This window comes from Haliotis asinina, chromosome 3 (assembly GCF_037392515.1).
Source record: "Haliotis asinina isolate JCU_RB_2024 chromosome 3, JCU_Hal_asi_v2, whole genome shotgun sequence".
NCBI classification, from domain to species: domain Eukaryota; kingdom Metazoa; phylum Mollusca; class Gastropoda; order Lepetellida; family Haliotidae; genus Haliotis; species Haliotis asinina.
Window position 1 is genome coordinate 56,681,822 of NC_090282.1, and position 20,067 is coordinate 56,701,888.

Genomic DNA, 20,067 nt, shown 5'->3' on the forward strand with positions numbered 1-20,067 from the left:
AATAATATCTGTGATATTCGAGTTATTATGCTTTTATTTGCTGACGTGATTTTAGGCAGCCGAAATATTTTGTTGTTATTTTAAAAATGGTTTTAACAACACAAGTCGTGGTAATTAAAACGCTTAAAGTGTAGGAACTGTTTCACAATGTATTATCACACACATGGTGAGCTTTGCATATCTGAGCGCTCCCGTCACTCTGTGGCCGTGATATACTACCAATGAGGTGATAATTGTTACTCATCCACTCAACATCATAACTGAAAGCTGATTATTTTCATAAACACGTAAATGGCAGTTGGCATATGTGTGTTTCTTCCATAGTGCAGTTTGAAGACATTGAAACATCTACTGGTCAGACATCTTTGAGAGGGAGAATGAAGAATGCACATCCAAATGCATTAATGCCAATAATATCCCCAGGTCCATAATTTTCATACAATAACTAAAGGTACTAAAATATATGTTGTTTAAAACCCATGTCTACTTGCCTAACCTATTGTTCATATTCCCTTTGAATCATACGATTAATACGATTCTTCGTTCAAGAATTATTTCAAGAAAGAACAAATTAATATATATGTGCCGCGTACAAACTGACATACGTGATATGCTTTACTTTTGGCATTGTTGGTATATTATATATCAGAGACGACTATACTGATTTCCAACAGAAACGGTGCACTGCCAGAAATTAAAAGTTTTCTGAGATTCGACTGCAAATCAATTTCAACACAAAAAAATAGCATTTCCCACTGCTCGCAGAATCTGCAGAACATGAAAACATGTCACCTTGAGATCATGTTGATTTCAAATATGATTAAATGATTCAGCAGATATGGCTCGAGCAGTTCTGCTATGAAAGTTTGTCAATTAAAGTAAGAACAAGTGATAAAATGATAAGATATCTCAACACACTCTAAGTAACCTTAGTCTCAGTACTTTTCATGACACTCCACTACCAGGTAACCTGACGACCTATGACCGTACAATCAAACCTGAGAAGGCTGAACGGATTTAACCAGTCTGATATCGGCTACTCTTTTGGGTTTGGTGGGACTTTAAAAAAATCGATAGTCACTGACAGTGATCCCTCTTTAAACGAAAATCCGCATAAAACACATAGTATATATGTTTATGGCTTTCTGATGACATGGTTACCTATAGCTAATATTTCCGCAAGCTGACATCCTTGAATATTTACAGCGACTGTTTCCTCATTGTTGACACTAATGTAGCATACCCCATGTGAATTACCCAGTAGCAATCGTATGGTAAAATAGCATTCGGAATCCTTCGGGTAAAAACCTGCCGATATAGAAGTTCCAAAGGTATGTGCGAATGTCCACTTTCGCGATTTTGTAAGCTGTGACTGGTCAATCTCAAAGGTTACCTGACGCGACTTCGTACTAGCTTATGTTAGACTCAGTAGTGGACTGTAACGAAAACTATTGAGACTAAGTTTTCTTAGACTGTATCTCAACACAACTGTGCAGAGACTGACTACTAGAAAAGGCTAACTACAAAACGCCTTTGCTATGGACCAGCTTGGCGCTACACAAGAGCATATTGCAAGAAAATTTGGTTTTCTACAGTGAAGTTCATGCCACGTTTACGCCAAACTGGACAGACTACAGACAGGACCACGAGTCACTATAACCTGCTGAGTGTTGATTCTGCGTTATCCGTGGGGATGGTAGAATCCGTGACTACAAGGTGAACGGCTGATACCAAACTGTATTCAAGAGGTTCCACAGCGATACGATCTGGGGAGGGATTTGTGGGGAGGGAAAAAAACACCGACCTCGTGATTATTACAGGGAACGTGAACGTCCGCCCATATGAGGACGTCATTATCCTGTTTATGTAGCAACATTCGTAGGCAAGGAATATACCACCTGTGTGACACAGGGCTTTTGGAGCAACGGCAGTGTTCATGTGATGTCATGGCCATAATGTTCCCCAGATTTAAATCCCATCGAACATCTTTGGGATTCACCAGGCTGTTAGGAGACGACAAATACTACCGATGAATGTTCCTGAGCTTAGCAGAAGGGCACAAAATTCATACGTCGGCTGGCCTCATCGGCTAGGCAACGTGGTGCGACTTGTTTGGCTGCCAATGGTGGTTATTAGACCTGTAATTGTTGTTGAGCACATGCCATGTGATTTTCCTTGTGAAGCCATACTGTCCCGTAAAATGAATTTGACCTCCTACTTTACTTCCGCTTAAACTACTAAGCGTTCAACGGTCAAATGCTGACGTATAACGATATGACATTTTTAATGTCATATAATTTTCAGGCATCGCCAAATCTGTAATATTGTGTAAGTGGTTGACTTTCAGACATCATGCAACGTGTCTTTTGAACACCGGTTAATAACTGATGAGGTCTTTGCCTATCCCTGGAAGGAATCTTAGAACCAATTATCTGTTCCAAGTATTGATATTTATAGGACAAAAAATCTTGATTCCAAAATCCAACATGCTCGCACACCAATTAGCCGTAAATAAACATGAGGTTTAGTGTAGATTTCCACTGCCAGGAAGGTCCATGTTCTTTAAATATTCAGTGGTATGTATGTGATAGGATGTAAGAATGTATTAAGTGAGTTGTCATGGCATCGATGCGAAGATCGATGCCAGTACTTCTAGGTTCTGTGTGCTCAATACAAAGACGTTGAAATAACTCATACAATTAATATGCAATGTAATGTAAAGAGCTTGTCCAACTTCATAATCAATTTTTAGAATTAAATCCATAGGAACTTTTCAGTTTACGTTTTATTTCCTGCTTTCTAAAGGTTTATCACCCGCAAGACATGAATGTAAATCACAATAGCTTTTGCATTTCCTAGTGAAAGCTTTTTGTCTCTTCACGAACATTGATTATTTGGCTGTTAGCATATTATACAGTGAAGTGATTTACTGTATGGAGTTATCGGTTCATTGAAAAGGCCAGGTTCAGCTGAGAGAAGGTTTTATACGTTTTATGGTTAATACGCCGCTTTTAGCAATATCCCAGTACATCGCTGCTGTCGTCCCAATTAAGGTGACAATACAGGAGTATAGTATGTTGTATGCTTTTACAGTACACGAATATCTTCAGGAGGAACTATTATTGCTTCTAGATTAGGACAATTTGGCATTAGGCACATTGGAAAGACATAGTAAACAGCACCAACCAAATCATTTCCATGATATTAGAAATATGCACTATCACTGTTGTGTTACCAACTGTTGCTATGGCAGTGTGTTAGTCCAGGCGTTTCAGAAGCAGTTGTTTCAATGGCAATATCACCGGTGGAACTCATTGAGGTACATTTTAGGGGACATTGACATGAAAAGCATAATCAATTTACCTTTAAGAAGTTGTACTAAACGAACCTTTATCGCTTGCTAACCTACTTGATATAGAGGATATGTAAAGAGGATTGGAGTAACGACTTAGTTTCACGTTGATGAATACCGAGAGTTCAACCAGTACCCATCCGATGTTTCTGTAGCGTTTCGAATAACACTGGATACAACAGTTTCTGAAGTATGTTGCGATATTGTAACTGGAAAGTCTCTTGAAACCCGTCATATTTGTACAGAAATTGGTCATTCACTCAGTATGGGTTTCCGTCGCTTTAAGAGATATCAGGGAAGGGGACACCAGAAAAGGGCTTCACACATTGTAAACGTGTGGGGAATCGGACCCGGGTCTTTGTCGTGACGAGCGGACAATCAGGCTACCCTACCGCCCCGATGTGTTCAGCAAGCATTTCTGGAAAGGGGCAGTTCTAGAAAGACAGATATACGTAATAAGGATAGATTGTATTTGGATTCGTAGATAGAACGTAGCGCAAAAACAATATGTCCTCTTGGCGCCGGGGGGAAAAGTCCACTTTGTGAAGTTATTACATCACACACAAAAAACCAGCACACACACTTTCGCGTGCACCAATACCACCTATCATCCCCCTGACTTAAAATAACGTTCCGTCTGCTGATTCTTGGTTTTGTGTCCAATAACGTCTGTTTGTTGCAGGGTTTGGTCTTTTGGAAAGCGGGTCAGTGTCCAGCAAGAACGAGGTGAACATCATGGTAAAGAACGCCGTGGATGTTATCTGTGGAGGACTCACCTACTGGATGTTTGGATATGGACTGAGTTTTGGTGAAGACGAACGCGGTGTTACCTCTTTCAATGGCTGGGGGGACTTTTTTGTCACGGCAGACGAAGAAAGTTTAGGATATGTGTATTCAAAGTTCTTTTTTCAGGCGTCGTTTGCCACGACCGCCACTACGATCGTTTCAGGTAACCGACATTCATACCACAACCTTTGCTTGTTTGTTTTTTGTTTAACGGCGCACGGTAAACAATCAAGTCTAAACCAGAATATGCATGATACCAAGTGCATCGATGGAGCAATCGGGATATGACATTTTTCAAGCGGGTCAGTCTGACCGTTCCTTCAGTAGCCGTTTAGGACAAACATGGGTTGCTAAAGACCAATCCCAACCTGGATTTTGACGGGTGTCATGTGGCAGAGACATGCCTGGTGTACAGTTATGCAATACTATAATGTCTTTATACACATCACTCGTGAAGGTTCGGGGTAGAATAAGCCTTCCGCAACCAATACTTGCCGAAAAGGCGACGCAGCTTGACGTAAGAGGCGATTAACGAGATCGGGTGGCCAGGTTGGCTGACTTGGTTGACACATGTTATCGTTTCCTAGTTGCGCAGATCAATGTTCATGTTGATCACTGGATTGTCTAAGACTCGATTTTTTACAGACAACCTCCATATAGCTGGAATATTGCTGAGTTCACATGAGTAATGAAGAAGATGCGCTGGCGATGGAACATATGTTCAGATGGGCACGAGGCAAGAATGTCCATTTATAAAGACAATATGAAAGTTTTCAACCTTAACACGTCAATGCTGCTTCTAGTGGTGAAGACTACTTTTCCGTGCAGCCTTCAAGCTCTGTAGTCAGGTGGTAGCGCAAAAATGTGTTCACCAACTAAACGAAGACAAATATTTTCGAAGTTTTAAGATGTTTTCAATCAGTGTCCAAAGTACCGAGTGATTTTAAATATGTCCGTACAAAATTCATTGATTCATAATTGGAACGGCTGAATGTTTTGTTTCAGTAGTTGGCATCCAACACTAAGTTTAACTTACACTGAGAGTTTCCAGTCAACGCAGTATCTTTACTACGACTGTCTGTCTTTGTGTTTGTTATGAATGAAGCCCTGTACATTTCAGTCAGCTGATCGCCAAGTCGTTAACATGATATACGTCAGTGAATTGGTTAGAAAAGGCGCACTTGATTTGTGAGGTATATGACTTTTGTCTCAGAAAGACAACTGTTATCTAAGAAAAATGTGCACATATTTATAAAGTGAAAACAAGAAATATAACTTAAAACTTTGACTAAATGTCACAGTGGGCTTTTCTACAAATATCCATATTGCTTGCTGTACACATCGGGACGGTATGGGTAGTCTAATGGTTTAAGCGTTGGTTCGAGTTCGACAAAGTGCAAAATATGTCTCAGTTTCTTGATTTTATACAAGCCTCCTGTTATAGACTTACTACAATTTTCATTCAGTTGTACTGTTTACTGAACAACCTCACCTGTAATAATTTACTGCATTTATACATGCAGTATCTCACACAGACTACGATCATAAGTATGCGTTTTATTGAATTACTGGCGTTCTTTCAGTAACACATACTTACGACAATCGTCCTGATACAGATATTTACAATCTGTAAATTTGACATGCCTATTCGAACATTTTGTTCACAAAAGGTAAGGTGATCCCTGTTATTTAAACAGTATGCATCATTAAAACAGGTAAACTGTATTTGATTGCTATTCCAAGTGTATATGATAACCTATTTAGTTTCAGTTGGTATGGGCACCCGTGGCGAGCCACCTCCTCGTGGTGGGTGCTGGGTAATGCCAAGAGCTCGCCGACACCCCCGTAGTGGACCCGGGGGGATATTTGGTCCACCAACCCGTTTGCCGTGGGTTGCGGCCCTGTGTCGGTGGAGAAAGGGATCCTGGTGGTTGAGGGCAGTGGGTATCTGGAACCGTGTTCCTGCTGCTCAACACACCACTTTGGCCCTGACTTCACCTAGACGGGAGGTTGAATGGGCCCGGTTCAACCAATCGGCTGGTCATGCCAAGCCCTGCGTGTGACTTATATACCTATTCACTTTTTATATATAATATTTGATTTTGATTGGTCTTGGCTAACGTCTTTCGTTATCAAAATTAATTCTGCCTAGAGTCTCATGCCAGAAAGCGGTGGCTCATGGGCCAATTCGGCGATGTTGACCTCCGAAATCTGTATGTTTCCAATTTCTTGTTTTGGGCGAACCAGCCAGACATTTGATTTGGTAAACTTACGCAGCTTTTCGCGTCATATTTGCTGAAGTATACCATTCCTGTATCCCTGGTGTTTGCATGTTGGAGATCCGATGCAAATCAACACCGCTTGTTTGGCACTCCATGGTGGGTGGGGAGCAGGGATGCTGAATTCAATTCTTTCCACTATGGCTCAACAAAATCCTGGTTCAAACAGATCTAAACGCCGACATGTTGATTCAGATGACGCTGATCATGCTGTATCTCCTGTACTTGATTTATGGCCTAGATTTATTGTCATTGAAGCAGTAGACAAGCAGCCACTTAAGCTCAATCCGTTTGCAATTTCTAAGGTCATTTCCGGAATTTGCGGAGAAGTGAAGAACGTAACACGTCTTCGTAGTGGATCACTGCTTATTGAGTGTTTAAGGAGGCAACAGTCTCTTAACCTCTTATCCGTGAAAACATTTGCAAACATTGAGGTTGTTGCATCTGCACACAAAACATTAAATACTTGTCGCGGCATTGTTCGTGACAGTCAAACGTTTTACAGTGAAGACTCGGGACGGTGATATCATTCCGTCAAATACATATCTGTTTACCTTTTCGCTGTCAACCTTACCCAAATCTATAAAAGCTGGTTATATCAACATCGGAGTGGAGGTCTATATCCCCAATCCTCTCCGATGTTTCAAGTGCCAAAAATTTGGACATGGATCCAAATCATGCAATGGATCTGCTGTTTGTCACCGTTGTGGAGAAGGACATGAGAACGTAGATTGCTCAGCAGATATCAAATGTGCAAACTGCAAGGGTCAACACGTTGCTTCATCAAGGTTATGTCCGGTGTGGCAAAAACAGTCGAAAATATTAACGATCAAACATGAAAAAAACATCTCCTTTAATGAGGCAAAAATACTTGTTGACAATCAGGTACCAATTCAAATCAATAAATCTTTTTCTTCAGTTGTTGCTTTTCCACCTATTAAATGCTCATCAGTTTCTGTTCAGACTGATTTGACATGGATCAAATCAGATCAGCCCTCTAACATGACTTCTGTCATTGAGTCCCTCACATCTTCAACTCAAACTGTAAATCAAGTTCCGATTGATGCCAATGTCCTTGATGTTCCCAGTACACCAGTCACAGTGCAACCAGCTGCTCAACCTTTGTCCAAAAATGAAAGAAAGAAATTAAATAGAAAACAGACAAACAAGAAAACTTCATCTTCAGAGATAGTTGTCCATAACTCCTTTGAAGTACTTGATATGGACACAACACCTTCGTCGCAGAGCGGTAAGAATCCGTCCTACTTCCGACGAGAACGGTCGCCAATTGAGCCTCCATGATGCACTCTTCCAACATAATCCAATGGAATTGTAGGGGACTTAGGAATAATTTTAATGATTTACAGATTTTAATACAGGATTTGAAACCATCTGCAATGTGTCTACAAGAAACGTATCTTAGGGACACAGATAAATGTGATATCAGAAAATATAATGTGTATAATCACTTTTCACCTCCAGGTCTAAAAGCCACTGGAGGCTCTTCCATCTTGGTAAGACAGGATGTTATTCACAGCGTTGTTCCATTAGCTACTCATCTCCAAGCTGTTGCAGTTCGACTTACATTTCACATAGCCTTAACACTCTGTTCCTTGTACATTCCACCCTCTTCAGCTTTACAGCAGGCGGATCTACAAGGTTTATATGATCAACTTCCGAAACCATGTGTCATCATGGGTGATTTAAACGGACATAACCCTCTATGGGGCAGTGTTAGTACTAATGCTAAAGGCAAAGTAATTGAAGATTTTATCTCTGACAATAACATATGTATCTTAAATGATTGCTCTAACACATACTTACATCCTGCTACGGGAACGTATTCAGCATTAGATCTGACTCTAACAGATGCCAATTTACTAAATGAATTTGACTGGTCTGTTCATGATGTGGAAGTGATCATTTTCCTACATTGCTTCAAGCTATAAACCCCACTGATGAACCACCTTTAACCAGATGGAATTTTACCAAAGCAAACTGGCCATTGTTTCAAACTCGTTGTTCCGGAACACTGCAGCCTGAAAGTTTCAAAAATATTCCAGACCCTATTCAACTATTCTCGAAGAAACTGAAAGGTATAGCAGATGAAACTATTACAAAGTCCTCTATGAACCCTCACATACGTAAACCATGGTTTACAGATGATTGCAAACGAGCTAGAAGATGTAGGAAAAAGGCAGAAAAGTATTTTCGTCGACACCCTACAGTTCATAATTTTAATATTGTGAAAATAAACAGTGCAAAGGCTAGACGAACATTTAAACAGTGTAAACGTCAGTCCTGGAGGCATTATGTGTCTAAAATTAACTCACGCACACCACTATCAAAGGTGTGGAATATGGTTCAAAGAATTAAAGGCAAGGGTTCGAAGGCAAGCATTCACCACCTCAAAGATGGTGACGATATATTAACAGATAAATCTGACATCGCAAATAAATTAGGTGAGACTTTGGCCAAACACTCTTCATCATCAAATTCAGAAATTTCAACAAAACCAGGAATGTCAAAAAGTCAACTTCAGTTCGGACAATGGTGAAGATTACAATGAAATATTTTCACTTCATGAGCTCACTACTGCACTTGAGCAAGCTCATGATACTGCTACTGGAGAAGATAATATACATTATCAACTATTGAAACACTTGCCTGAATCATGTCTCCAGACACTTTTGAACATATTTGATGAAATTTGGACATCGGGCAGTTTTCCTCCTTCGTGGAGAAACGCAATTGTTATCCCTGTTCCAAAGCCTGGCCGAGATCATACAGATCCATCTAACTACCGTCCAATATCTCTCACTAGCTGTGTTTGCAAAACTATGGAGCGTATGGTGAATAATCGTTTAGTGTGGTATTTGGAAACCAATCATCTCATTACTGATATTCAATGTGGTTTCCGAAAAAATAGAAGTACTATTGACCACCTTGTGCGTCTAGAATCGTTTATAAAAAATTCCTTTGTAAATAAACAACATGCTGTGTCTATCTTTTTTGATCTTGAAAAAGCATATGACACAACCTGGAAATATGGCATTTTAAAAGATTTACAAGGCTTCGGATTGCGGGGTCGTTTGCTTCAATTTATAGCCAATTTTTTAAATGACAGACAGTTTCATGTCCGTGTGGGTTCTACCCTGTCTGATCATTACAATCAGGATCAGGGTGTTCCACAAGGCAGTATTTTGTCTGTTACACTTTTTAGTATAAAGATAAATAGTTTATCGAAAGTTTTAAACGATTCAATTGATGGATCGTTATTTGTGGATGATTTTAATATTTCTTGCCGTGGGAAAAATATGCATACTATTGAACGGCAACTGCAGTTGTGTTTAAACAAAATAAATAAATGGTGTCTTGAAAACGGCTTTAAGTTTTCTAAATCTAAAACTAATTGTATGCACTTTTGTCGAAAATATAAGCCACATAGGGACCCAGAACTATCTTTAGATGGCACTCCCATCAGGATTGTTAAGGAGGCCAAGTTCTTGGGCCTTATCTTTGACTCCCACTTAACATTTCTGCCTCATATTCAGTTCCTTAAAACTAAATGCCTGAAGGCTCTTGACTTGTTGAAAGTTGTTTCCAACTCAAAGTGGGGAGGGGATCAAGCGACCCTCTTGCACCTATATCGATCACTCGTTCGTTCAAAAATTGATTATGGCTCCATCGTATATGGTGGAGCCTGCAAAAGCAACCTTAAACTTCTTGATTCTGTCCACCACCAAGGTCTAAGACTTTGTCTTGGGTCCTTCAGAACTTCACCTATTGACAGTCTCTGCGTTGAGGCTGATGAACCATCTCTTGAGCAGCGACGTATAAAGTTAGCTTTACAGTACATTACTAAGTTATACTCAAATCAATCTAACCCTGCATATAACTGTGTTTTCAATCCCCTTCATGAGGATTTATACAACAAAAAGTCTTCTCTTGTCCCGCCTCTAGGACACAGAATTAAACCCTTTCTTCCTGCTGCCGGCATTGAACTGGAAAACATAGCTCCCTCCCGTCTTATTTCTTCTCCTCCTTGGCAATTGGTTAGGCCACAAGTTGACCTAACATTAACATCATTTAAAAAGTCAGAAACTAATGAATTACAGTATAAACAAGAATATAATCAATTAAAACATAAATATAGGAATTATAAATCCTTATTTACAGATGGGTCCAAGGACGGTGGCGCAGTTGCTTGTGCCACTGTCATTGGATCCAGAACAATATCTTCTCGATTACCCGATAATAGTTCTATTTTTACAGCAGAAGCTAACGCCATATTAACATCTCTCAAATATATTCAAAGACACCCTAAACGTAAACAATATATAATCTATTCCGACTCTCTTTCTTGCCTTCAGGCTATTAAAAATATCTCTTGTAAACATCCGCTTTTAATAGAAGTTATTGAATTGTATAATAATCTTGCCACTGGCCAATACGACATCGTCTTTTGTTGGTTACCCAGCCACGTAGGTATTTCCGGTAACGCAATGGCCGATCTTGATGCCAAGGCGGCACTCAACAAATCTGTGACACCACTTCTTATTCCATACTCAGAATATAAAGCCAGCATTAGAACTTACATCCGTGATCTGATGCAGAAGAAGTGGGACACCCAAGTGGGCATAAATAAATTACATGCAATAAAACCCTATATTGGTTACACCTACTTGGGTTGTCAGTCCAGATTTGAAGAGGTCATCATGCGACGATGTCGTATTGGCCACACCAGATATACACATGAATACCTTTTGAAAGGTGAGGATCCTCCGTTCTGCATCCCTTGTGATGAAAGAATCACAGTCAGGCATATCTTGCTTGACTGTGTTGAATATTCCATCACAAGGGATCAGTATTTTAATTCACATACTATGAAGGATCTTTTTAACAGTGTTAGTCCTCATTTAATTATTGCATTTTTAAAGGAATTAAATTTGTTAACCGAACTGTAAATAGATAAATATTTTAAAATTGGAAGATTAAATTAGTAACTCAAATCGTTAGTGGCTGTACCCTCAAAGGGGGTTGAAGAACCGTAAAATAATTGTCCTCCTGAGAGGGTACGTAAGTCCAAAAACATTTGACGTAAATTTCAGTTTTCCAGCTTTTTAATCGTAGAATAAGTGTGTTTTTAATTTATGGCTAGATTTGTCTAAATTGCTAACAGCTGAAGGGATGATGTAAATCCAGCTAGGGTCCATGCAGGAAGCAAATGTACTGTAAGTCCCCATGGTCCTTAGTATGGTGATCTACCTTCAGTTGTTGGCAACCTATAGCTCATTTTTAAATTGTACTGTCCTCTATAGATACATTGTTTTAGGTCTATTCACTAGTTTTATATTCTATTCTGTGATATTCTAGTCAGTTTTACTGTCCTTCATTGACAGGGCTTTACAATGTCCGTGCTAGTAATTCATTTGTATTTTTATAATTAATCTTTCTCGTCACGATATGGCTGCAATACTGCCGATGTGACGTTAAATACTAACTCACTCACTCATTCAGTTGGTATGCATTATTAAAACAGAACAACTGTGTTTGATTGCTACTCCAAGTGTATATGATAACCTATTTAGTTTCAGTTGGCATGCATCCCATGTCTGATTGTGATGTATATGACAGACTGTATTGGGCTGAGTAGGTGTATAGCCTGTGTTTGATTGTCATTTCAGGAGCGATGGCCGAGAGGACAAAACTCGAGGCATATATCATATTTTCATTACTGAACACATTTGTGTACTGTTTCCCCGCCCATTGGTTCTGGGGTAAACAGGGGTGGTTATATGCTATGGGTGTGATTGACATAGCTGGAGCAGGACCAGTTCACTTAGTTGGAGGGGTCACAGGTTTGGTGTCAACTCTTCTTCTCAAGCCCCGGCACAATCGCTTTAAGAGCAAGAAAGCCCCTCAAATGGGATCTCCTACGAATGCATTGCTCGGAATGTTTATGCTTTGGTAAGTTCAGCCTAATTAATAGATAAATCAACATACTTAAACATATTGTGACCTAAAGTCTTAAATCTTAACTCACCCACGTATGTATGTATGTATGTATGTATGTATGTACGCACGCACGCACGCACGCACGCACGCACGCACGCACGCACGCACGCACGCACGCATGTATAACACAAATGTGGCTTTTCAATTTAAGGCTCATTGTAATGAGATGTTAATAACAGTTTTAAGACCAGCGTCTCTCTGATGTAATATCAGCAACTTTTGTTAGCCATACAAAATGTATTGTACATGTCTAAAGTTGATGAAGTATGGTATCTTTGTTGATTTATTACAATTAGAGAGCTACATTTCAAGACTTACTTGCTGTGTGAATGTGTGTTTGTATGGATGCATGCATGTATGTGTAACGACATATGTCATATAACTCTATATGTTATATAGCTATGTGTGTATGAATGCATTCAAGTACAGATATGTTAACCCTGTTCGAATGTTGGTGTTTAAGGTGGGGTTGGCTTGGATTTAACTGTGGCAGCACGTTTGGAATATCCGGATTGAAGTGGAAGTTAGCAGCCAGGTATTGTATAATATCAGTAGAATGGGCAACAGTGGTTTTATTTTGAAGAATAAACTACGTGCAGCGTTCGAAATAACAACTAGCCCGGTAGCTCGCTGTTAAGCAAACCTTCCCTGTGCGAGTAAAAATAGTGTGACTGTAGCCCAGTATAAATATTCAGTTTGTGAAAAATTGTCATTTGAAAATGGCGCCACTTAAAGTGATTTTTTCTCAGCCAGGCATTGTATTTTATCTTACAAGTTTAACATCATCTTTAATGCATACATTGATCTGACGACGACTACTTAGTACAATAACATTGGAACAATTCGTAGCTTTGACAGGATACACCGCAAATTTGTTCGAGTATTATCATATTATGCTTTCGTGAACATGTACACGACCGTTACGTTTCTGTTACAATTTCACTTTCAAGGCGTGCTTCACTCGTGTGATGAGTGCTAGATTCAAACGCTTGAACTCGAAATAAAATATTCAGGCAGTGACGATCCCAAGTGCATTTGTCGCTACTATCTGTTTATCTTGTGACACTCGACTCTAGCTAATCGCGAGATTGAACTATAGGGGTTCAGTCACGGGTTGAAAATACATGCTATTAGAACATTACTCTGGGATGACTCTTAGCGCACGGGGATGTTTATGTAAATTGAAGTGTAATCATGATGTAATTAGAATAGAGTGCAACCACACATGTTCACAGTCATACCTTTCGGACAAAACCTTCTTTGGACTTACATGACGATAGTGCCACGGTGCACAATATACAGAACACAGTCATCCTTCAGTAGGAGAGTGTTGCAATAACTATTAATTGAGAAGTGTTTTGATCGTTAACACTACTTGGTAATTAGACTAGACGGTTGTCAGGTGCAAAGCTATGGTTCCGGTACATTGCCAGGACCAGAGGTAGAAAAAACATGGAAAAGTAATGGTTTTCATATCGTTCATTTCGTTTGAATTATTGTATAAAAATAATGAGTGTTTAATGCAATTGTACTGGTTGAGAAACTCGATTAAAAGGAATGTAACAACAACAACAACAACAACAACAACAACAACAACAACAACAACAACACCTCCCCATCCCCAAATACTTACACCAATACCTTTCTCCTTAACGTTATCGAATCCCCCCCAAAAAATGACGCAAATTTTGTGTGGACAATCTGTAAATCAGAGGATTCAGGTATAAAGGGACGTATGACATCGGAATATTCTCTTGTGTGCCCTGATGTCATAACATCTAAGGATGACGCCATGTCTCTTACACACTTGTGAGAATATATGTTCGGTTAGCACTGTATAGCTAGGAAATAAACACTGTTAATTACATAATTACTGAAGGAATCAGTTGTGAGTTTAAGTCACATCGGCAATATTTCTATCGTGTCTACAAATAAGTTATGGTTTTACAATAGATAAAGGTAAATTATAAAATCATGTCAGCAAACGACACTAAAACAACTAGTTGATCCAAGATTTCAAATTGATACTTGTAGGTGACACTAAAACATTTTAACTATAGATGAAAATACAATATAAAACGGGCTGGATACTGCTAACAATTGAAAGGCGGTCTCCATGCCTGGGACCATGGCGACTTACGGTACTCTTGCTTACTGCAGGGACATTGTACTTTCTCAGTAAAGTACAGATCTTTAGCTGCTTAGGTGACGTTGATATGAATATAGATATTGGATAGTCCACGACTACGATGAATCTGTTTTATTTCCAGATCAGCAGTTTCGACTATATGTGCATCAACATCTGGAGGGATTGTTGGACTCATCCTGAGGTAATTAACGAGAGCTGTTGCCAAAGCTGTTAGCTACAGCTAAGTGACTGTTTGTGCTTAGTCGTTGAGATATAAATTCAATCTGTTATCAAGTGGATTCTTACCTAAACTATATTTATTGATTAAGGGAAAGTGATTGGACTTGATATTCGAATAAGAGGTTCGCAAGCATTAATGAACCACTCAGGAAGTTCTGTCTGATAAAACCAATGATCGTCAAACAAATCAAGAGTTGCAGAGGTCAGGTCTGTTTGATGTGCTCAAGATAACGACTTACATGTCGGTGCATGCATTTTGAACTCAGCTCCTTTAGACTGACTTGGCATCGGATGTCATCGAACGGTGGACACATTGCACGCTCATCTGGTCTCCCACGGTGTATTGTTTTGCTTACCATTTACAAACAGACGTCTCTAGCTAAGACTGCATTATTGGTTATGCTTTACTACTTTCCCTTGCCGGTATATGCCGTACAGTGTAGTTCACAAAACACTTAACTGTTGTTATGAGTAAGTATGATGAAAACTCGATACAGCGAGCAGGTTTAGACATCAATACACTTACAAGTGGTGAGTGGCGACTGAGATTATTGTCTCTTCGGTGTAGATATGCTTTGCTCAAACATGATTCATGGAACACATTCATTTTTTGTATTGTGATATGCATTGTGAAAGACACATGAGTATAGGACGGATGATAGGAATCGATAAACGTAAAGTGAAATACTGCAACGTATACAGTGATTTATTACAGGTGGCGCTGTTGTGTAAATATTACAACTATGTGGAAAACTGTATTGAGGGGATGTACACTCGTGAGACATATTTTCTACTCTGACTAAATAGACAGATATGAATGCCTAGATGTACATATAATACAAGAGTGTCACTACAGAACATACGATAAATTTTAAAGTGCATGCATCACTCTGTTGGCAGTGATTATAGGCTTACGAATTTCGAAATACCTATTTGTGATTGTGTGTGTGTGCGTGCGCGTGTGCATACGTGTGCGTGCAGATGTATATCGTCCAGACTGACTTTCTAGTCGAAGTGCATTGAGGTACCATTCCGCAGTTTCACAAAGATATCCCACTCGAAAAGTTACCCCAAGTTGAATGTTGGTAACAAAAATATTCTTACAACGTTTTTCGTTTACCGCACGACGCAAACGAGACAGAGACCCCACTCTTCCATTCAAAGTTCTGTGTGGTTCCACAAAGAGATCATCGACCAGCGTTTGTACTGCTGCTTCAACGTTTACACAATCCGATAAAATGAAACGTTTGTTATGTTAATGCAGAAACGGTGAATGATCTGAATTTTCCAACTGGAGTTAATATTATATTATATCCATAACTGTCATGCCTCGTCTTATACCTACCTCAAATCTATTGAAAAAAAATCGCCTCTCGTATTTCTGAATGGTTCATTACGTGGCAGTAATTGGTTGTCACTAAACCCTCAAGGGATATCTTATAAATGGATTGCAACCAGATTCCAGTTTGAGTAATCACATGGTCAATAACTAATTAAGCCAGTTTTAAGTAATGATTAACTGTGTTCTAACGGGTCGCTGTGAAGCCAGATCAGGTTCCATTTCACATTAATGTCGAAAACTTCTGTAAAGAAATTGAGAATCTGAAGTTTGTCATATGTGTGCGCACGTGTGTGTTTGGATATCTGGGGATGTTAGCATGTATGTGTGTGTGTAGGGATGATAGATAGGTATGTGGATGCCGGGTGTGACAACAGACTCACATATTGTTCAGAACATTGATGTTTGGGTTTCAGCTACATTGTGAAGAAGCGACAGTTTGATGTTGGATATCTGATCAACAGCATCCTTGGGTCTCTTGTTGCTATAACCGGTGAGTCATATGCAAGGAACGGAGAGAGGTCAAGTAGCACAAAGTTACATAGACATTGTAATCGACTTGATTTGCAAATAGGAACCACGTATAAATGAAGGAGTAGACGGAACAGCTAGACAGAACAGCTAGACGGAACAGCTAGACGGAACAGCTAAACGGAACAGCTAGACGGAACAGCTAGACGGAACAGCTAAACGGAACAGCTAGACGGAACAGCTAGACAGAACAGCTAGACGGAACAGCTAGACGGAACAGCTAAACGGAACAGCTAGACGGAACAGCTAGACGGAACAGCTAAACGGAACAGCTAGACGGAACAGCTAGACAGAACAGCTAGACGGAACAGCTAGACGGAACAGCTAGACGGAACAGCTAGACGGAACAAGCAGCCTTGCTCTAATGTTGTACTGAAGACTAACACTAAACTTATGGGTACAGTAATATGGGGACAATAGTAATTCTATCCTTTAAAGAGGCAAGTCTAGATAAGTGAAGGAGAGTCGTCTGTGTATCTTTTATAAAATGGATATGTATATATTTTATTCATTATCATTTGAACTATCAATTATTATCTTAGAGACTTGTGCAAATCTATGATAACAAGACGACCACGGTTAAATACATTGACCTTATACTACTATGAACATATATCTTTTCCGACAAGTGGAATATATTTCGGTGGATAATCGAACGCTATACTCTTGCCTTGGCGATGCATCAAGATCTCAAAATGTGAAGATACATTCCACGGATCATTATATATGTGGAATCCATTACCGTCTAAAATCATAAGTAGACAATGCTTTCTTGAGCAGTTTGCATCGAACTTAGTAAGCCTTATCTGAGACACAAACATCGAATCCTTTATTTTTCTTTCTCTTCATTATTCGCCATGCTTCAAGTATGCTTCACACTAGGAGAGCGAGGTAACTGGCTTGCGCGAGAAGTATGGGTTGCTGATGACCATATTCAAAACCATTTTGCCATGACTCTACCCAGACAATGAACGATCATGATCAGATAACCTTCAGATACAAATTAAAACTTTGCCTTGTTTGAAATTTATGTAAAGAATCCCGTCATGAAGAATCCTAGTCAAGACGTATGAGTCACATGTACATTAATTTTCAAATGATACATAAGTAGAACAAGTATGGTTTTAGTGTTGTGAATGGGAACAAGCTGAGTCACTTTAAAAACATAATTTCAGAAAAAAAAGTTCAGAAAAGTAGCTTCTTAGTTTAAGACTAAATAATGTGTTCTCCCATCTTTCCCCATCCATGTTGTAAGTACGTGAGGACATCGCTACTATTTGTGTATGTACAACACGTGTTTCTCCGTTTGTTAGTTCTTCACTTCCTCTTACACTTCAGCATTTTATGCGCTCTTTCTCTGCAGTTATAATTTTTTTTGGTTGTACAATCAAAATATTATACTGTAAGGTTTTAGTTGCGTGATGCTATATTTTAGTTTATTTAGTTTATTTTTGTGTCACACTAAAATCTGTTAGAACTCTCCAATGGATGGTGTCTTAAATGCGTCGTCTTTGGCAAGACTGCGTCAACGCCAATGGTGGATGCACCCCATAATGAATTTGTGAACTGACTTTTGACAGAACATCTCTTCAAGGACGACAAGTAAAGAAAACCGAGCAAATCACGTTATTACCTTTTATCAATAAAAATAGCATAGCATCAAATAATTCACAAGTACTTTGTTCACACGTCGGTGAATGGACCATTTTACAGATAGCTGCCTACTCATTTCTCAGGGAAGTTATACATCACATACAGCCATTAGCCGCACAGTTTTCAGGGACTTAGGGAACTTAGATATCAGAACGATATATTATTTTCTTAATGATAAAGGTAGTATCAATGATAATGACGATATATCATCAAAGGATACACAATTTCTTTTAATAAGGATGCAAAATTCAACAAGAATGTAAGAAATTGTAATTTTTACATTTCAGCCACGTGTGCAGTAGCTCATCCTTGGGAGGGCTTGTTGATCGGAATAATTGGGGCATGTCTTACAATACTTGGTATTACAATCCTGGAGAAACTCAAGATTGATGACCCCGTTGGTAAGTGTCTACGAAAGCACTCCACAAACTCATCACACTCTCTCTCCCATCCCGTAGTTGCAGGAGGTAGTCTAAGTAAACTTAGTCTCAGTGAATTTCGTTACACGCCACCACTGAGTCTAACAAAACCTAGTAGAAGGTCGTGTCAGGTAACTTTTGAGCGACCAATGACCGTCCAGTCAAACGCGAGACGATTAAATAGATTTAACCAATCTGACAACGGCTACTATGTAGGGATCGGGGGACTTTCAAAATATTCAGGTCACTGACACAGTCAGATTACCGGATAATAGTTCTATTTTCACAGCGGAAGCAAACGCTATATTAACGGCTCTTAAATATATTGAAAGACATCCTAGTATATAATCTATTCTGACTCTCTTTCTTGCATCCAGGCAATTAAAAACCTGTCATGTAAACATCCACTTTTAATAGAAATAATTCAATTATATAATAATCTGGCTACTGGCCAATACGACATCGTCTTTTGTTGGTTACCAAGCCATGTACGCATTTCTGGCAACACAGTGGCCGATCTTGCTGCCAAGGCAGCACTCAAAAAATCCGTGACTCCACTTCTCATCCGATACTATGATTATAAAGCTACAATTAGATCGTATATCCGAGATCTGATGCAAAAGAGGTGGGGCATCTAACTGGGTGTAAATAAATTACATGCAATAAAACCTTATATTGGTTATACCCACTTGGGTTGTCAGTCCAGATTTGAGGAGGTCATTATGTGACGATGTCGTATTGGCCATACGAGACATACTCATAAATACCTTTTGAAAGGTGAGGATCCTCCGTTCTGCATCCCTTGTGATGAAAGAATCACAGTCAAGCATGTCTTGCTTGACTGTGTTGAGTATTCCATCACAAGGGATCAGTATTTCAATTCACAAACTATGAAGGATCTTTTTAGCAATATTAGCCCTCATTTAATTATTGCATTTTTAAAGGAATTAGATTTGTTAACTGAACTGTAAATAGATAAATATTTTACAATTGGAAGATTAAATTAGTAACTCAAATCGTTAGTGGCTGTACCCTCAAAGGGGGTTGAAGTCCAAAAACATTTGAATTTAAGTTTTCCAGCTTTTTAATCGTAGAATAAGTGTGTTTTTACTTTATGGCTAGATTTATCTAAATTGCTTACAGTTGAGGGGATGATGTAAATCCAACTAGGGTCCATGCAGGAAGCAAATGTACTGTAAGTCCCCATGGTCCTTAGTATGGTGATCTACCTTCAGTTGTCGGCAACCTATTGCTCATTTTTAAATTGTTCTGTCCTCTATAGATAAATTGTTTTAGGTCTGTTCACTAGTTTTACATTCTAC

The 20,067-nt window shown here is 39.2% G+C and overlaps 1 protein-coding gene across 1 annotated transcript in view; it reads left to right on the forward strand.

Moving 5' to 3' along the window:
* LOC137276916 (putative ammonium transporter 2) overlaps positions 1-20,067 on the forward strand; it is a 35,176-nt gene that overhangs the window by 12,612 nt on the left and 2,497 nt on the right. Inside the window, 6 exon segments of the mRNA XM_067808565.1 lie at positions 4,035-4,301; positions 12,105-12,387; positions 12,899-12,970; positions 14,706-14,765; positions 16,559-16,635; positions 18,614-18,727. Of these exon segments, the coding sequence (XP_067664666.1) occupies positions 4,035-4,301; positions 12,105-12,387; positions 12,899-12,970; positions 14,706-14,765; positions 16,559-16,635; positions 18,614-18,727 (873 nt within the window).